This window comes from Chrysoperla carnea, chromosome 2, assembly GCF_905475395.1.
Source record: "Chrysoperla carnea chromosome 2, inChrCarn1.1, whole genome shotgun sequence".
Taxonomy (NCBI): Eukaryota; Metazoa; Arthropoda; class Insecta; order Neuroptera; family Chrysopidae; genus Chrysoperla; species Chrysoperla carnea.
In genome coordinates, this window is record NC_058338.1 from 14,036,069 (window position 1) to 14,058,686 (window position 22,618).

The following is a 22,618-nucleotide window of genomic DNA, read 5'->3' on the forward strand; positions in this document are numbered from 1 at the left end:
CATAAATGATTAAAATACATGCGCTCAATGAACTGTAACGGAAAACTACTGTATGGATGGGTCTGATGACACTTTAAATATCTCATCATAATGATTTACTTTTCCGGTACTCATATTATGTGTTTTTTGGTTAAACAATATATACTGATAGGAAAATTTCTCGTTTGTTAAACAAATGTTTGACGTCACAAGGTTGAATTCAAATCAAATGTAAATAGACAAATTATAATAGGAGTATGTTTAGTGGTGGTAAACGTTAATCGATATTTCAATAATTCAGGGTTAGAATGGCATGTTTTTTCTAATAATGTTTTTTAAAGTTATAACTAAATTATCAATCTTTTTAATAATACGATTGAAAGCCATGATTGTCAAATACCATAAAAGATCGTTGCTTTACTAATTTCGTATACTGCTTTTTTCTTAGTTTACCGTTTGTAATCGTTCCTTAAAATATTTTGAACCAGAAATGTCGAATCAGAAGAACATTTTCTTTAAGTTTTGAGAAAACCATGCTCAATTTTAATTTACTAGTTTAAGTTGGCACCAAGTTTATGATGACATGTAAATGGCAAGTTAGCGTATACCCCCAGCTTCACTCAAAGAAATTGGATTTTCTGATATTCCGTCCATACCATACTTAGTTCCAAATTTTTGTCACTATACTTTCCCCTCCTATTTTTTTTTTCGTAAACGCAATCAAACTGTGAGAAACACCAACAATAGTGTTTCTTGCCGACGCCATATTGACAGTGTGTGAGTTTTAGCGCCAGGTAGCAGAAAGTGGAACTAAATTTAAATCACTAGGCTAGGCAATTAATTGTTTGATCCAAATCATTTGTCTAGATGTTTTGATTCAATAGCTGAATATAGTTCAGGCTATCTAGTTGAACGGGATCGTTTAGTAAAAAGGCCAGCTTGTTAATTAAACGGCTAATTCAGCTAGTTGACTGGGACATATATACCACACAGGGAACTTTTTGCTGATTTTACCATTAAATTATACCACTGGTTGGAATACTTTGAACTATTCTATTTATTACTAATGATTTACTAATCATGCTTCAATTAATGAAACTCTTGACTAAATCCTTGTAACTATCGAAATTAACCGAAGACAGAATGAAGAAGGGTTTTTTTATGATGCAAAAACTATTTATGACTAATCCCAACCAGTTTTATCTTCAAATATTTCTTTGGTTAAATCTGAAAATTTTATTTCAAAGAAATAAAACACTTGATATATTTTTTTCAAAATTTTTCGTTTTTTATTAAAATTAATTATTTTTTTTATATAGAAATATAAACAAATACTCGTATGTCAAAAATAACCTTATACACAATCACAAAAAATGACAAAAATAATGATTTTATTATTATTCTAAAAAATGATTGCGTTTTGCGCAGCGCTCACACTTGTGGGGGCGTTCCAGCACAAAGTGTCTTAATAAAATGATGATACAAAAATTAATTATCAAATATTTCAATAAAAAAAAAATTAAATTTTGAGCGATTCGTTTTGTTTATAAATAATATAATAAAAAGGGCAAAAAACACAGTCTTTGTCCGCAAGGTGTCCTCGAGGTGTACGTTCACTGCACTCCATCTTTAATTCGCACACGTTTTTTTTTTTGGGGCCACTAAAATGTAGTTATAGTAATGTTGAGATCCCATTTAAAAAAATATTATTACTAAAACTATAATTATCGAGTCTTCCGCACCACTTGCATTGTTGAGATGGCACGGTCTGATATCGTTCATGGCGATAATGTTGTTAGTAAATATCATGTTCGCGAACAACAGCTTGAGGACACGGGGACAAGTATATTTATTTTAACTATATTTAAAATGAAAACGAGGTTTGGGAAAGAATTTGATGCGATGATATTTGATCTAGGAAGTCATGAGGGCATGATAATGATGTAATGACAGAGAACACGATTGACGCAATTCTATGAAATGATATGGGGAGAATAAGTTGGGTTTCCCTTTTCCGTGGGAAATATTTAAGATGATGAAGCTGCACTTTGTTCAGCAATGGCGGCTGGTTCAGCACTTGGTTTTTCTTCAACTAATGCTGGTTTTTCTTCGCTAAGTGGTGCAATTGCGGCTGGTTCTGCAGCGACGGCTGCTGGTTTTTGCTCAGATAATTCGGCTACAAGTTTTGGTTCTTCAGCTTTTGGTGCTTCAGCAGCGATTGGCTCAGATTTTGTTTCTTCTGGTTTTGATTCTGGCAATTTTGATTCTGGTTCGCTATTAGCTGCTAATGTAGCTGGGAGTGGTTTCTTTTCTTTTGGCAATTCAGATAATTCTTTCTTTTCAGCAGCTGTGCTAATTGGTGCTTCTTCTTTAGCTGGTTCAGGTTCAGCTGGTTTGGCGACTACATCAGCTAAAGCTGGTTTGTTTTCAGCAGGAAGAGCAGGTGTCAATTCTTCTTTGGCTGGTTGTGCGTCTGATGCTGGTAAAGCTGCAGCTGGTTCTTCTTTCTTTTCTTCCTTCTTTTCTTCCTTGGCTTTTTCTTCTGCTTCGCGTACAACGCGTTCACTGGCATCGGATGGAACAATAGCTGCTGCTGGTTCAGCTGGTTTTTCAACTGAAGGAAGTGCTGTTGGTTCTAATGGTTGAGCTGGTTCAGCAATTTTAATTTCAGCGGCTGGGAGTGGTTCAGCAGCTTTTGGTTCTTCTGGTAATTTTTCTTCTGCGGGTTTTTCAGCTGGTAATTCAGCTTTCTTTTCAGCTTCTGGTAGTTTTTCTGGTTCTGGTAATTTTTCTGGTTCAGCGTTACGTGCACTTTCTACAGGTAATTCAGATTTAACAACTGGAACTTCTTCTTTTGGAATTTCGGCTTTGAGTTCAGCAACAACTTTGCCAGGTTCAGCTTGTGGTTCTTCAGCAAGTGCTACTGGTTTTTGAGCATCAGCTAAATCGATTTTCTTTTCAGCTTGTGGCAATGCTTGTACTGGTGATGCAGCTGAAGCTTCTGGCAATTTTTCATCAGATTTCTCTTCGCTACTGCTTGATTCTTCTGATGAACTTGGTTTTTCTGGTACTGGAGAAGCAGCAGGTTGATCACCAAGGGCTGCTGGTGGGGCAGCGGGTGCTTCAGAACTTGCTGGCAATGGAGCGTCAGCTGCTGGTTTACTTTCTTGTGACACGGATGAATAGTCAGCAATTACTAATGGAACTTCATCTTTTGCTGGTTCCTCTTTTGGCTTGACTTCATCCACTGGCATTGACAATACACAGCCAACAAGGGCAAATGTGAATAAAAGTAGCAATTTCATTCTGTAAACACAAAAAAAATATTTGCATTAATATTAGTTTAAAAATTAAGCAATTTAGCAAGTCATTTATTTAGATTTTATATTTAATTAATAATAAATAAGACTACGATAAACCACATTTACGAGCGATAAAACATTTTGCGATAAATACCCGAGTATTATAAAGTGCATAAAATAAAAGCCTTACATAAAATTTCAAATTATTAATTGTCAAGCAAGAATATTACAATAAATTCTTTTTTTTATGAAAAAAAAACACCAATTTTCTGAGAGATTTATAACCGGTTTACAACTTTCTCAATCTTTTCTTTCTACTGATTTTTTTTAGAACACGGCCAGTATCAAATCTTCTCAAAGTTAAAGGAGTCATCGAACTTTCTTCAAATATTAATTGATATATTTTGAAATTTTACGCAAGAATCTTTTACCCAGCAATTTTTATTGAAAAATTAATTCTATTTAATACTTATTGTGATGTACTTTGATTTAATAAATTGAATCAAATCGATGAATGGAGAAGTGTAAATGATTTAGTTAATTGATTATATTTATTGCAATAAAAAAAATCTAAATAAATGACTTTTAAAAAAGAATATAAATTGATTCGGTCCGGTTGATTTTATGTCGCTATATCGTTTCTAGAAGTATCTGTTGTCAACTGATTCAGTTGTTTGTTATTTGTTAATGACAGTGAATAGGGGATCAAATATATATAAGTAAGTCAGTTGTCCTGTGTTTTATAATGAAATAATTACAGGAAATATCATTATTGATATAATAATATTAAATATACGGACTGAGAAAGAAGTACGCCAAATGAGGCTACAATTGCTTGCTTATATATGGTGTGTGTTCTGGAAGTCGTAATATTTCAATCAATTCATCGTCAATTTTTACGAAAAAAAATTATAAAGAACAGGATATAATCTTGTTTAAAGATGTATACAAGCATGCCTTGCAATGCACAATAGTATTATAAATTCTTGATGGGTTGGAACACAATTGTGGAAGCGATGGGAAGTTATATAGCTAAGTATATACTCCCATCTTAATACAGAAAACTCTACCTCTAAAAATGCAAATAATCGTTAAAGATAGAATATAATTAGAATGTAATTTTGTATAGAAAATCTAAGATTTCTTAATTTAAAGATTTGCTACGATCGATTTTGAAAAGATTACTTAAAATTTCTTAATTTGCTACGATCAAACATGATGTCGAAAAGCTAAATATGGAAGGTGAAGCTTTTTACGATCACTTAGAGGTATTCTGAGAGTATACATTTATATACCTCGATATAAATTTCAATGTAACTCTAATGGATTTAGATCTTCTGATATCATAAAAAACAACTAACAGAGTTAATTGTTATAATGTGCAGCATGTACAGAGTTATCGATATTTAAACTGATTGTAATACGGATTTAATTTAGAACAAACAAAAGTTTGCCATGTTTCAAACAAAAGCTATAAGTTTTTAAAAAATAAACTTTTTGCAAGCTTTTATTTAGCAATAAAAGTTTTTTTATTTAATGTTTGTTCAATTTTGAAGAAGATATTTTCAACCGATTGAGCTGAAATTTTGTACACACGTTTAGTTTGGATGACAGTACATTTTTTAATTATCCCATCGCTTCCACCATGTTTGATATAAATGCTTTTTTTAGTTTTAAATAAAAAATGCTTTTTAAAGGACAAGCTTTAATTGTACTTAAAAGTAGAACTTAATTTTGTAGGAGTCACTTATACAGGACTACGTAGAAGCTTGAGGCGCTCAATATAAAATGTCGACAATGATTCGGAGTATCTCAATTTTTTTGGAGTCATATATGAGTGACTCCTACAAAATTATTTCCTACTTTTTAGTAGAATAAAAGCTTGTTTCCTAAAAACTTTTTTTTTTGTTTTCAACATTTGTGTGTGTCTGATTTGGCTCAGTTTTTTCCAATTTTACTTGAATTTTTATAACGCGCTGCTAAAATATCAGTGAACTATCGTAGTAACAGATAAATATTATTCATTTCAAAGAGAATTCAGATAAAGTAAGGATGACTTGAGGTTTAAACTACGATCCTTGATAGAAAAAAGGATTATCATTGCAAATATAATAAATTTAATATAGATGTATGTATTTTTGAACGATAAATTGACCGATATTTACAGGATATTTGTTCAGTAATAAAATAAGAATAGATATAGGTGTGTCATGGACGTTAATTGTGGTTTACAGACAATTATTTTTTTATTAATGGGGTTAGGTCATCAAATTACTTTGTGTTAGTTCACTAGTCATTAGATATAGATAATATATTTATAACTAAATATACTTCGTTGATATTTCATTTATTAATTACTCTAATCTAATATAGGTATAAAACTAATTACTTTATTTACAGAATACATAAATAAATGATTAATGAGTATTCAACATGCAAAAGAAAATACCTACATTTTGAAATAAACTTTTATTTATGAGTACTGTTAATTTTTTTTTAAGCAGGAAAGGTCGTTGAAAAATTCTTTATGATTTAGAAAGATGTTAGCAATGAAGAAGCATTTATTAATTATAAAGCATCTAATTCTTTATGATAAATTATTTTTGAAAGTATTTCATTCACAGAAAAAAATTGCTTGAAATAAAATTTACTTTCTGAACTTCATGATTAGTTAGTGCTATTTTAATTAATTGAAAATTTTTGAAAAACACTCAGAAATATGTAAAAACATAAAATAATCACAAAGATCTTTATGCTCAAAGTTTGAGTTTCACGAATAAATATTCAATTTTGTTATTTTTTTTCCAACGCTTCCAACATTGTGTTAGACCGTGAATATTTCCTTCTTCAATTTTACTTATAAATAATTTCCTTTTTAAATTTTGATAAAAGTAATGGGCAGCCATTTAACAAAGTATATATATTTACTCAATAAATTTATTTAAATTCTTTCGAGCTTTGAATCTGAGCGTAAGTGATAAAATGAGGATCTTATAGGTCTAAACTGTTTTGTTATCTAACCCGGCAGATAGTTTTTATACAAATGAAAATGATTTTCCATCAAGAACCAGCCATGAAACTGCACTTTGATGACTATTGTTCTAATTTTGTGGCAAATTATTCGAAATATTCAAGTCTTGATGGTCACAAAGGTAAAACGTTTTTAGTTTATTCCAGATATTTTACCCAAAAGTGAAGATTCTGTATGGTTTAAGTAAAAAAAAAGTTGCCACTACTTATTTTTAATATTTATGTGCAAATATCGTATAATAATTCTCAACTTTTTGGTAAAATATCTGCAAAAACTTACAACTTTTTTAGAAAGTTAAACCCAAAGTTATTTCCCATAAGGATAGTGCGAGATCCTTTGTGAGTTTCAAAGCACATCCGAATACAATTTTCATTCATGTACAACATATAATTGCGTACAATTAAGCGAAATTTTTTGTTGAAACAAATTTTAAATGCTTTTCGCGATGTTATTAATTATAGCCAAAAGCTAAAAAACCGATTCTTGGAAAGTTAAGAGTTTAAAAAACAAATAACAAACCAATTATAAAACTATTGGATGCAATATTCTTGTAACGCGATTTAAAGAAGCCATAAAAACTATAGATTTTTTTTAAAGTTTATAATTAGCGAAAAAAATTTTATTTTTTAGAATATGTCACGATTTTTATTTATTTGTTTATGTATTAAACGTCTACAACTTTTGTTGAACAAGTTTAAAAGTGAATTTTATAAAAATAAAAGTGAAATGTATTTGTGACCATCGAATAGCAGAAAAGATGATGTTAATGACCAAGTTAAAATGATATTTACAAAAAAAAAAAGAAATATTATTTACATTAATTTTTTTAATAATTTTTATTATTTATTTAACCGGTTATTATCATGTAATTTAAAAAATTGCAATTGAAAACTGAGCTTTTAACGAGTTCGTGGCCAGACAGTTTTCACATAAATTAAAAAAATTATAAAAAATAAATAAAAATGCATTAACTAATTACGAAATCAATATATTATTTTAATAAAATTATTGACATTAGAAATTATTTAAATGGAACCAAAACAAATAAAATAAAATATCATTTCATATAATTTTTTCTCAAATAATTTTGAAGGTTTTGTTAAGTGAATGTTTGTTTTAAGTCTACATTAAGCAATATTTACAAAAAAACAAAAATTAATGTGTTAATTACATAATTTTAAGTAGTTATTTTTCATTGTATGAAACAAATTTTTTACTTTGAAAAGCGAATATATAAAAAAAATGACTAAAATAAAATCAACATTATCGATAAAATTTCTAAGATATGCAGATTTTGTTAATCATGTATTAAATTAAAATGGCATGCAATATTACTCATTAAATATTCATTAAAAATGTTTAAGAATTTATTTAAAACGCAAAGAAATGTTAAAAAGTTATCATGCAATTTTTTTTATTCAAATTTATAAAAATTTAATTATTTTATCGTTTAACACTTTTCTTAACAACGCTATATTAACTATACGCTCTATTTAACTAATACAAATTAAATATGTAAAAGATTCGATCTAATTTTGAAAAATATTTATTTGAAAAATTCGCGATATTTTTTTTTAAATTTCACTATTTCATATAAATTAAAAAAATGAATATTGATTTTTTTGAAGAAAAATCGAAAATTAATCATTTAAAAAAGCACTTAGAAAAAAAAATTGGCAAAAACTTACTTAAATTCAGAAAATTAAATTAAAACACACACCAAATAAAAAAATTAAAGAAAATTTACGAAAAAAAATTATGAAAAAGTCTTAAGTTTCGTCAAAAATACAATAATTGTTTTGCAATTGTTGTGTTTTTTAAAAAATTTTGGTCAATATATATCGTCCGTTTTTTTTGATTGTTAATAATAATAAATAAACACTTTGTTATAAACACAAATAAAATAATGATAATACCTATTTATTGTTATAAATAATTTATATATAAAAATATAAAAAAGTATGTGACGTCACGTTATCTCTTCCCACTAGTGAATCACCTGTTGAATTGTGGTCCGGGTCGGGAGCGTCCGGCCTTTTATTTGTCGTGGGGTAAAGTGAGCGCGCAGGAGGGGCATTTCTCTATATACTCTTTTACTATATACTATAAAGCAATAGTTTGTTGATGTTTTTGTATGTTTGTTGTTGTTTTTGTTGTTAAAGAAGCCCCTTGAGCATCTCAAAAGAGTCATCATTATTATATCTATCTATTTCAAAAGAACTTAAGTTCAAGAAGAAAGGACCATTAGAATTCTAAAAAATTACCTTTTTGTTGGTAATTTTCTGTTTCTTAGTAAAAAGAAAATTATTTCTTTATAATTTATAAAATTATTCGAAATTTTTTTTGGGAATTGAATGTGGAAGTGTAAAGTTTAGCTTTTTTGGTCTGCTTGGAACAGTTTTTCTTTTGGAAAGGAAACCCAAAACATTGTTTTGTTTTACCTATATTTCTGGAATTGTGTTTTTGTAGACTGTGAGTCATAATGAAGTGAAAATTAAATAGGGTTTTTTTTTACTTGAAGTTCGTGAAGCTCGAAAAATAACTTTAATCGAGGAAAATGCTTCAAGTCGAAAAATGTAAGTTTCAAAAGCAAACATCTTATACAGGTAGTGAATTCGATTTTACTTTTCAGGTTCAATTAAAATTTCAACTCTAATTCATAACAAATATTAAATTTTAAAGTAGAAAGTTGTTAAAACGTAAACATTTTCGAAACAGCTTTTTTTATACCGAATAGTTAATCCTTTTTATAGAAAAACAAATTATTTTTATTGGAAAATTTTGTTCGAAGAGTGCTTAGATTCCACAGAAACACTTACACGAAGTAAAAATTTTGGGTAAAACTTTTCAGTCTGTTTTTACCTACGGTATGGTTAAGGGGAAAATGTTACGAACTAAAATTGTTACTTTTTTAATCAATAAGTAACAACTTTTTAATTTAAAGTGTTCATCTATTACCAATTATGGAGTAGAGTGTGTTTTTCATTGAGCCTAGGAACCTAAGTCAAGTTTAATGCCTGCTTAAGATGTGCGTCTATATACCCAACATTTTTTGCTTGAAGCATTTTTATCGGCAAAAATTTGTTGAGTTCTAAGTATATGTCAACTTAAAAAAACATCCTGTATAATCTATGTACATAATCTTTTTACTTACTTTTTGAAACTTTGATAAAGGTGAGCTTGGCTTTTCGATTTTCGACGTTTTTATTTTGCCTGATTTTATGTTCAAGGGCAAGAATTTTCAAATTGGCGATAGGATTAAAAAGTTATTTTTTGTAAAATGGGCTTCTTTCTTGAACAATTTTGATATTTTTAAGATTCATTTCAGTTGTTTTTATGCAATAATTGTATTCTTTAAATAGATGTAGTAAGCAAAAATAAATCGACAAATTACGAAAATCGAAAATACGATTTCGATAAATTCGAAACTTGAACCACCGCAAAAACCTAATTTGTCTTTATAACCAAAGTTTATTTTGCTAATCCTCTAAATGATAGACAAAAAGAATTAAAAATTTTTTCAAAAGTTTTCGGAAGTGAGAATAGATACACAATATTTTTCATACATATAACAAATTAAAATATTTATATTAGGTATGCAAGCTAAGGAGATAAGAAGGAAAATTTGTTCAAATCAAAATTACTATCATGAATTTAAAATCCACAATTTAAGTGAAAATCCACATACTTATAAAGCTAGGTGAAAAAAGCTAACATAAAACCACACTTTAGTAAATTAGATATAAATTATTATTGCCTATGAAAATTAATTTAACTACCAATTATTATCAAAAATTGAAACTTTTTTTTTTTTTGCGTTTTACTTTTTTAAAGTTAAAAGTACAACGAATTTTATATGCAGGACATAGTCATGATTTTTAAGGTCTAAGATAATAAAAAGAATATAAAAATTGAAAATGGTCCATAGAATTTAAATTTTATATGTATGTATATATTTTTTATTGTTTTAGATAAATTTTTGGAAGTTTTAAACGCACTAAAAGTTTTTTTTTTTTAGTAAAAGTACAGTAGAATCTCACTAATCCGGACTCACTTAAACCAAGCGGGTTGGGGTTATTGGATTAATTGGGATTATTTACTATTTATGTATAGGTTTGTATCATTTTTAAGTTATTTACAGAAAAATTTATTTCTTAAATGGCATCTTATAGTTTTGAAATCGATGTCCAATTTAAAAATTTACGTAATACTGGAAAAAAACATTATTGTTTTTTTTTCTCTTATTTTTAGTGTAGAAAAACTTGACACCAGTAATGCCATTTTAAAAGGATGTTTTCCTATTTGATTTCAATTTTTAATGTCCTTTTTGCGTTTTAATTATTCAGATGATTCTAAGTGTAGGGATGTATACAAAAAACTCAAGAGTAATGTACAAGAAATAATTCAAAATTTCAATGCATTTAGTATAAAATTTAGTACAAAATCGAAAATTTCGATTCCGAATATTTCATTTCGATTAAAAGATAAACTAGTAAAAATCATTAATTTTGGGTATTTATATGCGGTGATCCAAATGAGTTTCTACATTTTTAATTTGAAATTATTTTAGACATTATAGTCCGCGGGACTCTCCCCTTTTGGCAAATGATTAACATATACTTGAAACTACGTGAGTGGCTTCCTTTTAACGAATCAACCAATCTTTCTCTTTTTCGAAAACGAGCATGATAACGTCTAAATTTAAGCTACCGATCTGAAACAACGTACCAAGGAATTTGTTGGATACTCTGACCACTTGATAACATTAATAAAATAGGTCCATAAAAAAATATAAAATCAAGAATAATTTATTCGAAATACGAAAAAAAATGTTAAAAACAATTTTGTTAAACAATACACAACTTAAATATTGTTTTCTATTTTTTATTAATTATTATTTTAAATAATAACAAAAAAAAATATTATTTTCACCAAAAAAACATAATTAATATGGGAATTTTTTTCACAAAATTCTTAAATTCTTAAGTAAAAAAAAAAAAATGTTAAAATTTATTATATTTCTAAGAAATTCTGTATAGTACATCAAAACTAATTATCATACCTTCTACATTTTTTTTAAGTGCAACGGAATTTTATCATATTTTTTAATCAGTTAAGGATATTGTAAACAAAAAAAATTTTTTAAGCAAACGGAAGTCCAACAGGTTATTCTTTTTTGACCTCTACTCACTCTGAAACAAAATGCCAATATTATGATGCATTTTGGAAAATTTCATTGGCAATGAATGTCCTTGATAATTAATGTTATTTTAATCAATGTATTATTTCTTTTTGCAAAGAAAAATTTAATATTTGTTTAATGAAATTTATTACTACTTTATATCGTTTACTTATGACAAAACTAAAGAATATGTGACCAAAAAGTGAGATGTATTTTTTGGTATACTCAAAAGATTCCGAATATATGAAAGGTATATTTCAATTCTATAAAAATTAGTTTTAACTTTTCATATACATGCCAACTAATGCCACTAATTGCAACTCTCACTTCTTGAGTTATGAGGATTGTTACCCTTAAGGTATTTCCAACATGGTGTTTTGAGTTCCTGTACTACGACTTTTTCCGAAAGTGCTGCGTTTTCAAATGAGCATACACTTAGTTTCAAGTATATTTTAATCATTTAACAAAGCACCTTTTCTGTCTATTCCCGGTAAGCTTGAAATTCTCGGTATATTGAAGTCATGACACAATTCAATCTAAAATCTTTATTTATTTAAAAGATACGCTGCCAATATCAAATTCTCCTTGAAAAACAATTGTTTCATTTTTAACAGTCCAGAAATAGGTGTTTAAAAATATAAAGGTAAATTGAACAATAGAAAAATTTGAATAATTAAAAGACAATTTTATTATTAGTTATAGATATTTGATTGATGATTTGAAACAACCATATAAACGCCTCCCGGTTCTAATTACCTACCACACTTTTAATGCCTACACTATTTAATTTACTATGTATGATTTATTAGTATGAAATAATTAATTAATAAAATAACATATATTGCAAAAAAAACAGCTCGTGCGTAGCAGAACTCCATCACTAAAGTCATTTTCCCCCTTATCTAATGTTTCTTACTATAGATGTTTTTTTATTGAGAAAATAACTAAAAAAAACATGGTATTTCAGTATAAAAAAGGGAAAAGACGGCACTCTCTAAAGGCACATCCTTGAAACTAACCTAACTTACATACAAATTTTCATCATTCTAACTGAGCTCTAACTCTTTTTTCGCGTATCGTACAGCTTAGACAAAAAACGGACTGACAAATTTTACCCAAATTATTAAAATTAAAATTGTTACTTGGTATAATTGTTTCTGAGAAATCTAGGCACTATTCGAAAAAAATTTTCCAATAAAAGTGGTTTGTTTTTCTATAAAGACCATTTTTGTTCAAATGGATTGAAACAAACGTTTGAATTTTTCAAACAATAAATGTTTGCGTATATTTTTAAAGAACAATTTTTTAATTTATAGCGTTCATCTAATGTTTGTCAGTTATGAATCAAAGTTAGGTTTTAATTGGTCTAAAAACTTAAATCGATTTTGATGCCCGTATAAGATGTGTGCCTTTGAAACTCAAGCATATCTTAACTTAAAAAAGCACCTTGTATATATATATAGAGTGTTCCATGACTCGATGGACATAGCTTAAGGGTGTATATATTTATTAGACATCTTCATAATCACATAAATTGTGTTCCGGATGTCGTGAATGTTTGAATAGGTAATGCATAAGTCTATATTTTCGGGGGAAATATGACTAAAAAAACAGTAGCACTAAGTACGATATTTCATGGGTGTATAGATAAATAAAAAAAATTTCCACACCCAGAAAAAAAAATTTATGAATAAATTTCACTTATCTTTCTAATTAAACACATGTTTTGATACACCTTATTTAATTAATTAGAAAATAATTAAATGTGTGTATATATGCTGATAGGCAAATTAATTTTTTGCCCAATTTATTACCAAAAAAAAAAACTATTTTAGAAGTGCTAATGTATTTTTTTTTAATGATTTGTTCAGTACATTTTTTTTTTATATTTAATGAACTTGAAGAATTATAGCAAGAACGACGCTTCGTACAATCTTTCTTTTCCGCAGATAATAATTTCTGCGGCATTTCTGAACTTGAATGTTCATTATAATAATGACATTAGCGGAAAGTGTTACAAAAAGATCCCTCTTTTTTTTGGAGAGCTATATAAGCCGTCTATAGACCTTAAGACCTTCTTCAATAGGTGGCTCCCAAGATTTATGGCGATGTAAAAGCTATTTAGAGTTTGGCAGAAAAAATAATAATTGGACTGCTTTTGATTTATGGTAAGACAGATTTCAACGTGAAAATTCTTTTTTTGTGTTAGTTTTCTCCAGCTAATTATTTTACTCTTGACTTCTGATAACTTTTAATAATATTATAACACATTTTGATAGGATTATAATAAATTTTTAAATAAGTTATAATATTAAAATATGTCATTACATGTAAAATGATCCCCTTTATATTGATAAAAATGATCCCTATTTTGTGTCTAAAATTATGATAGGTAAAATACTGACTCATCATGTGGCGGGTTGTGAATATGAAGATTTAAATGATCTTACTGAAATTACCCCACTTTTTGGGACCTAAAGTAAAGACTATATAAAAAAAAAATTTAACTTTAATGTTATTATCGAGGGCTTTAGTGTTATTACTACGCCCAGTTCTTCCACTACATTTTATGTTAGCATATTATATAGACATCGTTAACTAAACTTAATAAACAATAACATGACGATTTAAAATTGAAAAAATAATTTTTGATTTAATTAAAAATTATTTCGATGATAATGTCATTCAACCATAAAACATATGGTCTGCTAATATTTCTTTGGCAAATGTCTGATTTTTTTTTCTTCGATTTGCTAAAGTAAATTATTTTACATTAGTTAAGTCAATACCGTTACGTTAATACCTATTTTTTTTTATTTAATCAATCATTTTAATAACCATTTTATTCCACGATTATTAACATTTTATACCTCTATGTTTACGGACTAAAATAATAATTTATAATTGAGAATTATATTTTTGGTGTCTAAAATTGATAAGCGATTTTCAAATGACACATTACAGAAAATATATTTGCTTACATACAAACAACCTCGCAGTTTTTATGTTTGTTGAGTTTCACTCAAAAATTTTGTAACTATGTCTTCTGATAGTTCTTGATGAGCAGATCAAAAGTGTTTGATCTGAATGAGCATGATAATATTTACGTTAACTGTCTGAAAAAACGCAGCAAGGAATTTGTCGGACACTATGATCATTTGATAACGTTAATAATTATTAAACGATAATATATTTTGCCCGACAAAAATACTGCACTGAAGAGCTTGTCCATCACCTCGTACATACTGTACTTAAGTATTTTTGTTTTTCAATACATGAATAGTTCACTTTTTCATAGTGGCCGACAAATTCTACTGCGTTTTTTAGACCAATAGCTCAAATATGACGTTATCATGCTCCTTTAAAAACGCAGCACTTTCGAAAAAAATTATGTCTAGTACTTATGTATTGATCACTTAACAAAAAGAGTGCTGTCCCGCGGACTAGAAATTCTTTAAAAGTCAAAAGCGATCATTACAGGAGAACTTATTTACAGGCCAGAAGTTAGTACATAGAGGTTGCATTGCGATAATTCAAAACTTTTTTTTTTTTTGTAAATATTATGAAACGAATTGATATAATATTTGAATTATTAAGAAAAAATTTTCTCAGTCAGTCAACGAACTTGACCTTGATTAAATTAGAATTTATTACTATTTTTTTTACTTTATTAAAAATGAATTTTTGTGCAAAATATGACATAAGAATTTCACACTTGTATAATAAAAATTTATTGTTGAAACTCACGAAACTAAATAAAATTAGAATTTTTTTTATGCAAAGGAACACTCACACCTAAATGCTTGAAAAAACACAGCAGGAAATTTGTCGGGAACATGCCGTATTTAAGTATTTTGCCTTTCAATACATACATAGTTCATTTTTTCTGAATTGTTTCATAATTATTAATGTTATCAAGTGGTCATAGTGTCCGCTGCGTTTTTTCAGACCGATAGTTTAAATATGACGTTATCGTGTTTATTTGAGAACGCAACACTTTCCAAAAAGGTCGTAGAGAGAAGTTTGGTAGACTCGCCAAAAGGAAGCCATTCACGAAGTTTCAAGTGTGTATTAATCATTTTACAAAGCACCTTTTCTGTCCCAACGGGGTGAATAAATAAGTAATCAACTATAACCAAGCGATCAAGTAATCGTGATCGTCGAAATCTCTATCGGTCGTAATGGACATGCCTATAAAGATTACTGAAACTCAAAATCAAATTTCACAGTACTTTTGATTTGAAAACATTTTATAACCATCAGTTTACCACACATAAAGAAACATTTTGTTAATACAATGTTTTATCCATGTAAAAAGATTTCAATTGACGCATTTGAACCAGTTTTTAATTTTAAAGAGACATCGTACCATACTTAATTCACATTGACAGTGATATTATGAATTAAAATAGATGTGATTATCGTATACTTAAGCTAGGTATATACATACATAGTGAGTGCTAAGCTAAACTAATACAACAACGCTTATACAATATCATATTACCGTTATTAGAAATAAGTTAGTTGACTTAAGTGTGTTTAAACTCATCTTAATAATAAAAGTCTTTTATATAATATTTTATCTTTAGTCTGATCCAGTCAATAAAGATAGAAAAAATGGTTTTCTTCTTCATAAAAGTAATAAGCAAGTTTAGTTTCCGAGTTTGGGACCTTGAAAAATCACTTTTATTTTCTCTAGACTTATTTAATAACATTACCAATGTGATTGGTACACAATTTTTGGAAACTTAACTATAAAACGTTCTCAATCAAGGCGGTTCGATCGTTTAGGGGCTACGATGCCACTGAGAAACACACAGACGCACAGATAAACACTTTAAACTTAGAACACTCCTTCTTAAATCAATATAAAGGTGATGGTCAAGGACATCAGATCAGATGAAAAGGATATTTAGAGAGCTATCATTTTTTGTGACAAATTTTTGGAAATATTTTAATTGAAATTGAAATATTTGAGTTGAGTTTGTTCTTTTGAATTACCTAATAATTTTACCATTTCACTTTTCAAAATGAAGTGAGCCAGGTTTATTCAACCATTCATTTCCATAGTAATTATTCATATGTTAAAATACGTCATGCCTTTTTCAAACTGAATCGATTTTGAGGATCATCGCCAAGTTTTTAGTTTCTTCGGGTACGGAAACCTAAGCTCGCACTTGATACATAGCCAAGAACACTCTCCGTAAAATTACCTTTCAAATGAAACCAAAATAATTAAATTGATTGATCCGTTCAGGCGCTGCGATGCCACAGACAGACACACACACACAGCGGTTAAAATTAAAAGAACCTTTTTTTTTTAGTTCGGGGGTTAATAAACTTGACAAGATTGTAGAAACTTTTCTGGACTTTTTATAGAATAAATTTATTATCTATTGCTTGTACTAGTTTATAGATGATAGTAGACATTTGTATAAAAATATAACGTTTATTTTTTTTTATTGATTGAAAAGAATTAATGTTTTTTTTTTCTTCTTAATTTTTTATTTTTTTATTTTTATTTGGTTTAATAGTTGTAATACAATTAATTACTTTTAACACGATTTTAAATATTTATTTTATTTTTGTATTTGTTTAATGGACTTGAAATAATTTTAGTGTTCTTGTTTAATTTGTATTTAGATGAGTTGTACAGTTATATTCAATTTTTTTGATTTATTGTAATGTTTTTAATTTTTTTTGTAAATATTAGCTTGAGTGTTAGCAATTTTTTGCTTGGGGAAAATCCATTAGACTTAATGTCAAATGTTTTAATGGCGCTCGTTAGAATTTATTGTAATCATGATTGATTGTAATCATGAAACTACGAATTATTCAAGGTACATTTTACTCTTGGTACTACATCTTTTCCCTATAATGATTCCAGTTATCGACGCTTCCACCATCAGTTATCGATGCTTCCACCATTATATATATGTAAATTGTTTGCAGAAATATATAAATTTATTTGTGGCGTAGCTGCAAGTAACAATTTGTAGGTAATAAAATAACGCAAGAATTCATTTCAAATATTATTTATATTAATATAAACTAATTATATTATCACACTCTATATGAATGATTTGTGTCGGTCGTATTCAATTATTATTGAAATACCGTTCTGTTGCAAGTAAATGGGTGTCCAAACTTTACGCAAGTAAAGTAATTTTAACAGAAAACATTTTTATACAATGTATATATTATATATATAATATATATCAAGTTATACTGAGTTTAGTCCCAAGTTTGTAACGTTTAAAAATATTGATGCTACCAACAAAATTTTAGTATAGATGTTCATAAAATCACCTAATTAGTCCATTTCCGGTTGTCTGCCCGTCTGTCCACCTGCCCGTGTGTCTGTCAACACGATAACTCAAAAAGAAAAAGAGATATATCAAGCTGAAATTTTTATAGCGTGCTCAGAACGTAAAAAGTAAGCCTTGTAGCCACTAAAATCTTCATTATTTTTAAAACCTTGATCAACATTAAATGCGTTTTGTTTTAGTATGCAACTCCTTTTTAAAACCCTAAAAATGTTCGTAATGACATTGTCTTTGTTGTATCATGCCAATACTGCAAAAATAGCGTAAAATTTCAATTTTGCGTTGATTTTTGGGCATCCTTTATGAATGTCTACCTAATTCGAGTCTTCTACATTTATCACTGATTGAATACATTCTAGATTATACGATTGTACTTGGTTTGTTCAATCAATTTAAATGCATTCATAAATCAGTATATGTTTATATCAATGCAAATGATATATTTATTTATTAAAAACTTGCGTAATTCTGATAAAAATGTTAGATAAAAGTTATCTTTGAGCTATTTCTAAAATGAAACGAGTATTCCAAAAAGAGAAAGAAAGTACATCCTTCTTTTTGGGGTAAATAGTATAATCTCCATTTTTGGGTGGATGTGTCGACGAAGATTTGGGTAAAACAGGGTAATGCCGGTCACTTAAGAAAGAAGCTCAATTAAATCGAGAATAATTAATATTTTTTAATGAAAATAAACTTTGAGTATTCTTCTAATAATCATAGGTTTTTGAAATTATAATCAGTGCTGGATTTAGGCTGTGGTACGTGAGGCAGTTGCCTAGGGCGGCTCAATTTAAGGGGTGACAAAATTTTAAAGGCGAAATAATTTAAGGGCATCAGAGGTTGGGTCATTAAAACTGTAAATTTCAGTATAATACTGGTTTTGTACGATTAATAGGTATAAGTTACTAATTTAATATTTGGTTGATTCGTATCCCGAGAATTCTAAGTGAAGGTTCAAAAATCTTGCAAACTAGTTGTCATGTCAAGACTTTCATTTATGTCTAAGTCATCTTCTTAGGTAGATATCCAATATGTATATCAGTATCAGAAGAATCTCTACCGGATTAATCACGATGGTCCGGCAATCGATCACAATTTTCAATGAAGAATAGTTGCGAAGTTAAAATTTTTCAAAGCTGATTTCAAAAGGCTCCTTGGTTTTCTTTCTTAACGAAATATGTTTTTTTTTATGTAAAAATATTTACATTTTGGAACAGCAGATAATATTTTAACTTCCTATTTAAAAGAAGAATAAATTTTAAATAAATTGACAAAATTTGTATGTTAATTCATTACTTGGGTGAATATTTCGTTAATTGAGCAAAAAATCTTCCACCAAAAATTATCTAATTCATTATTTATAAACAAAAAAGTGAATTTAAATATCAAAAGTTCATATTCCTTTTTATTTCAAATTTCCGTATTGAACAAAACATATTACATCATATTTTATTGCTTTTAATTATACCTCAATAAACAAACTATTTTAAAAGTTATAAAATACTGTTATTTAAAATTTAATTTTTCGATGAAGCCCTCTCTCAATAGTTAATAGTTGATTATTAGTTCATTACACACCGTTCGAATATTTAGACGATATATAGGATGGTCAAAAAGAATGGATGTACTTCACTGTGCGGTTCAGAACCATTTAATGTGGGTTCCAAAAACAACAATAAAAATAAAACTAAAAGAATAGGTGGTACACTAGTCCAATTTTTCTTGAGCAAACACCCATGACTAAGACCATACAAAGGCCCTTATAAAAAGCTTTTTAGGAGAAAGTCTTCTCTGCTTACTGGTCACTGTAAACTAAATGATCATATCATATGCAGGAAATCAATCTCACAGGAGGAAATGATCTCTGCAAATTTTGTCATGATTGGAGCGAACCCGAAATACACATTCTGTGTACATACAAATGACATTCTCTCTTTCAAATGACACCAACACTTGTGATGGACTGGGCTTGTATCAAGTGAAATAAATGACGTTTAGCCCAGAAATAAGTGAAATTAATGTTTAATTAATTAAAGTATTAAAGTTGAAACAACTTTTAAGCACAAAACTTTTTCTGCTTTGACCAGAAGAGTGAGTGATAAAAATATGGAGGAATTGAGATATTTTTGGGAATTTTTAAAAAGTTACTTGAATGAATTTGTCCAGGTTTGAACAAAATTAACAATCTGAGGAATATCTGTAAAATCATCCATCAGATAAATAACTTCCCCTTATAAAAAAGATTTAATTAAAAAAAATTTTTTTTCGACCTTTTTCGAAAACGATTCGACCGAATGTTATAAAATTCGTGGGAAAAAAGAATCTCGGGCGTATGTACGGACGAATGTACACATGTGTACACATACTTCTTATCGAAATTGGTGTTAATACCTTGTCCTGGCCGTGAAATGTAAAGAAGTTTTTTATGTTTCTAGTTTGGGTGGAGATTATCAGCTTGTCAAAAAAAAAAACTCAATGTTTCATGTGGATTTTGAAGAATTGGATAATAATTTTTTATATAAACAGATATTTTTGTCTATACAAAACGAAAATATTTTTAAATGTTGCTAATCCTTTGTAATTTATTTCAAACTTTTGTAAGATTCAATTTATTGATTTCAAGAATTACCACACAGCAGTGAAACTTTTTGGTAAATTTATTGCAATCGATAAATCATAATTTAATTCTTTAAAAAAAGCAAAAATTAATTTATCAAAAATACAGTATAAATATGGTGGGAGCGCAAGTAAATGTATATATTTTTAGATATAGAAATCGTTAATCTTGAAAATCCATCAGGATAATCAAAAAAAATTATTAAATTATTGTATTGCCATCGGTCTATGATAAGTATGCCAAATTTCGAGATAATCCATGGTCTTGAAGAGGGTCATAATCATGTTCAAATTTTCCGTTACATACTAACATACTATCATACTTATGAAGCTAATTAAAGCGTGTTAATAACTTTATGTTGACTAATAAATCAAAATAAAAAATTCGATAAGTTGAAAAACTTCGATTTGGCTAAAGCGCTAGGCATGAATTCAAGAGGTCTGTGTTCGACTCCTGATGCGGGTGTATTTTTTGCAATTATCTTAAATTACCATGTTATTTTCCAATTTATTCTTAATTTATAAAGAGGACTAGAGTAGGTTTTTTTATTGGCTGTCCACGAAGGACACACTTAGGTTACAGAAGCCATTGTGATACCATATACGTGTTTTACCATCTTTTCCGTTGATAATTTCATTTATCAGCTCCTAAATTATTTTCAAAGGTTGACTGTACCTTCTTCATGCATATATCATGCCCACACCAGCCCATCACAAGTATTAATTACCTAGGTATGCCTAGGGAGCCCTCTTCCCTAGGCATACCGCGACCGGGATTAGTTACGCTTTAATTTAATTGGCTAAAGAGGACTAACCATTATTAATTATTTATTATTAAAAATGATTAACAAAATTATTTTTGTTTCAGTATCCAGTTCCTGCAATTCCAAGATTAGAAGAGTGCCAAAATCCAACAGTGCAACAACAACCATCACCCGATAAACCACCAGGAACATTACCAGAATGTGCAACCACAATGCTTTCCAGACATGCATGTCAATTATTATATAGATTATTAGATCGCGAACCACATCGACGATTACGAAGCTTATTAACATTACAACATGAAGGTATTTTTAAGGATATTGTATTTGGCGATATAAAAAGTCGTAAAATATCACCAAAACAAATACTAAATCAATACTTCCCAAATGGACCTCCAATTAAACATAGCCAACAAAAAGATCTTAATAATTTGGACCTTTTTGAAACATTTACTTCCAATTCAATTCTTGTATGAATTTTCTTATAATATGTGATTTATGATGCTTTTGTAAACAATTCCATTTCGTAGTTTGTAAGTAAAAATGTACAATTTTATTTTGTGAAACTAATAAATTTTGATTTTAATTAGGTATTTTAATTTATTTGATGTTAGTTTTTACAGATTCTAACCTAATATATATAGTATTTGTTATATGGGGATATCATTCATGCGTGTGTGACATGTATGCATGTGTGACTTTCTAAGAATGCCTATCTTTTTTTTACTTCCATGACAAATGAAAAAAAAAAACAAATGATTGCGTAATCAACACTGTCTAAACATGGTATTTCAATAAATAACTCAGTCAATTGTTTGTTTTCCCTTGTTTACTTATCTTACCACATTTTCCCTAATTTAGATACTCTTAAGGATTTAAATCATTCACCTTGATTGTCAAATGTTGGGGGTTGGGCTTGCCGAAGAAGTTTAACTTTTTCTATTGGATTATACTCATCGAATACTAAATGTCATATAAAATTTACCTTGTACCTTGTCGAATTATCTATTGTATATGGGGATATCATTCATACGTGTGTGACATGTATGCATGTGTGGCTATCTAAAAATGGCTATCTTTTTTTACTTCCATGACAAATGAAAAAAAAAATGATTGCGTAATCAACACTGTCTATTCATAGTATTTCAATAATTAACTCAGTCAATTGTTTGTTTTCCCTTGTTTACTTATCTTACCACATTTTCCCTAATTAAGATACTCTTTTTAAAGATTTAAATCATTCTACTTGATTGTCAAATGTTGGGGGTTGGACTTGCCTTAGAAGTTTAACTTTTTCTATTGGATAATACTAAATGTCATAAAAAATTTACCTTGTTTGTGAAAATGAGAGGATAGTCGAATTATCTCTTTATCTCTTTATCGAATTATCTATTGTATTTTTGTTGATTAAAATTTTT

General features: G+C 28.4%; 2 protein-coding genes across 3 annotated transcripts in view; one reads left to right on the forward strand and one right to left on the reverse strand.

Moving 5' to 3' along the window:
* The window catches only part of LOC123293876 (serine/threonine-protein kinase S6KL), a 62,169-nt gene extending 40,454 nt beyond the window's left edge, over positions 1-21,715 (forward strand). Inside the window, exon 8 of the mRNA XM_044874852.1 lies at positions 21,305-21,715. Within this exon, the coding sequence (XP_044730787.1) occupies positions 21,305-21,676 (372 nt within the window). The 3' untranslated portion in view covers positions 21,677-21,715. The remainder of the gene's footprint in view (positions 1-21,304) is intronic.
* On the reverse strand, positions 1,681-8,314 carry LOC123293877 (neurofilament heavy polypeptide). Of its 2 annotated transcripts, none has more exons than XM_044874853.1 (2): positions 8,229-8,314; positions 1,681-3,285 (listed from the first exon to the last, which is right to left on the reverse strand). In XM_044874853.1, exon 2 carries the CDS (start codon positions 3,282-3,284, stop codon positions 2,007-2,009), a length of 1,278 nt encoding a protein of 425 aa, XP_044730788.1. In that variant the 5' UTR covers position 3,285; positions 8,229-8,314; the 3' UTR covers positions 1,681-2,006. The 2 variants fall into 2 exon arrangements, with proteins under 2 accessions (XP_044730788.1, XP_044730789.1); XM_044874854.1 differs by lacking the exon at positions 8,229-8,314 and adding an exon at positions 8,001-8,022.
* Positions 21,716-22,618: the final 903 nt, after the last annotated feature.

Bases quoted from the DNA above. Each gene is read 5' to 3' on its own strand.
- LOC123293877 (XM_044874853.1), bottom strand. From the start codon at position 3,284: ATGAAATTGCTACTTTTATTCACATTTGCCCTTGTTGGCTGTGTATTG.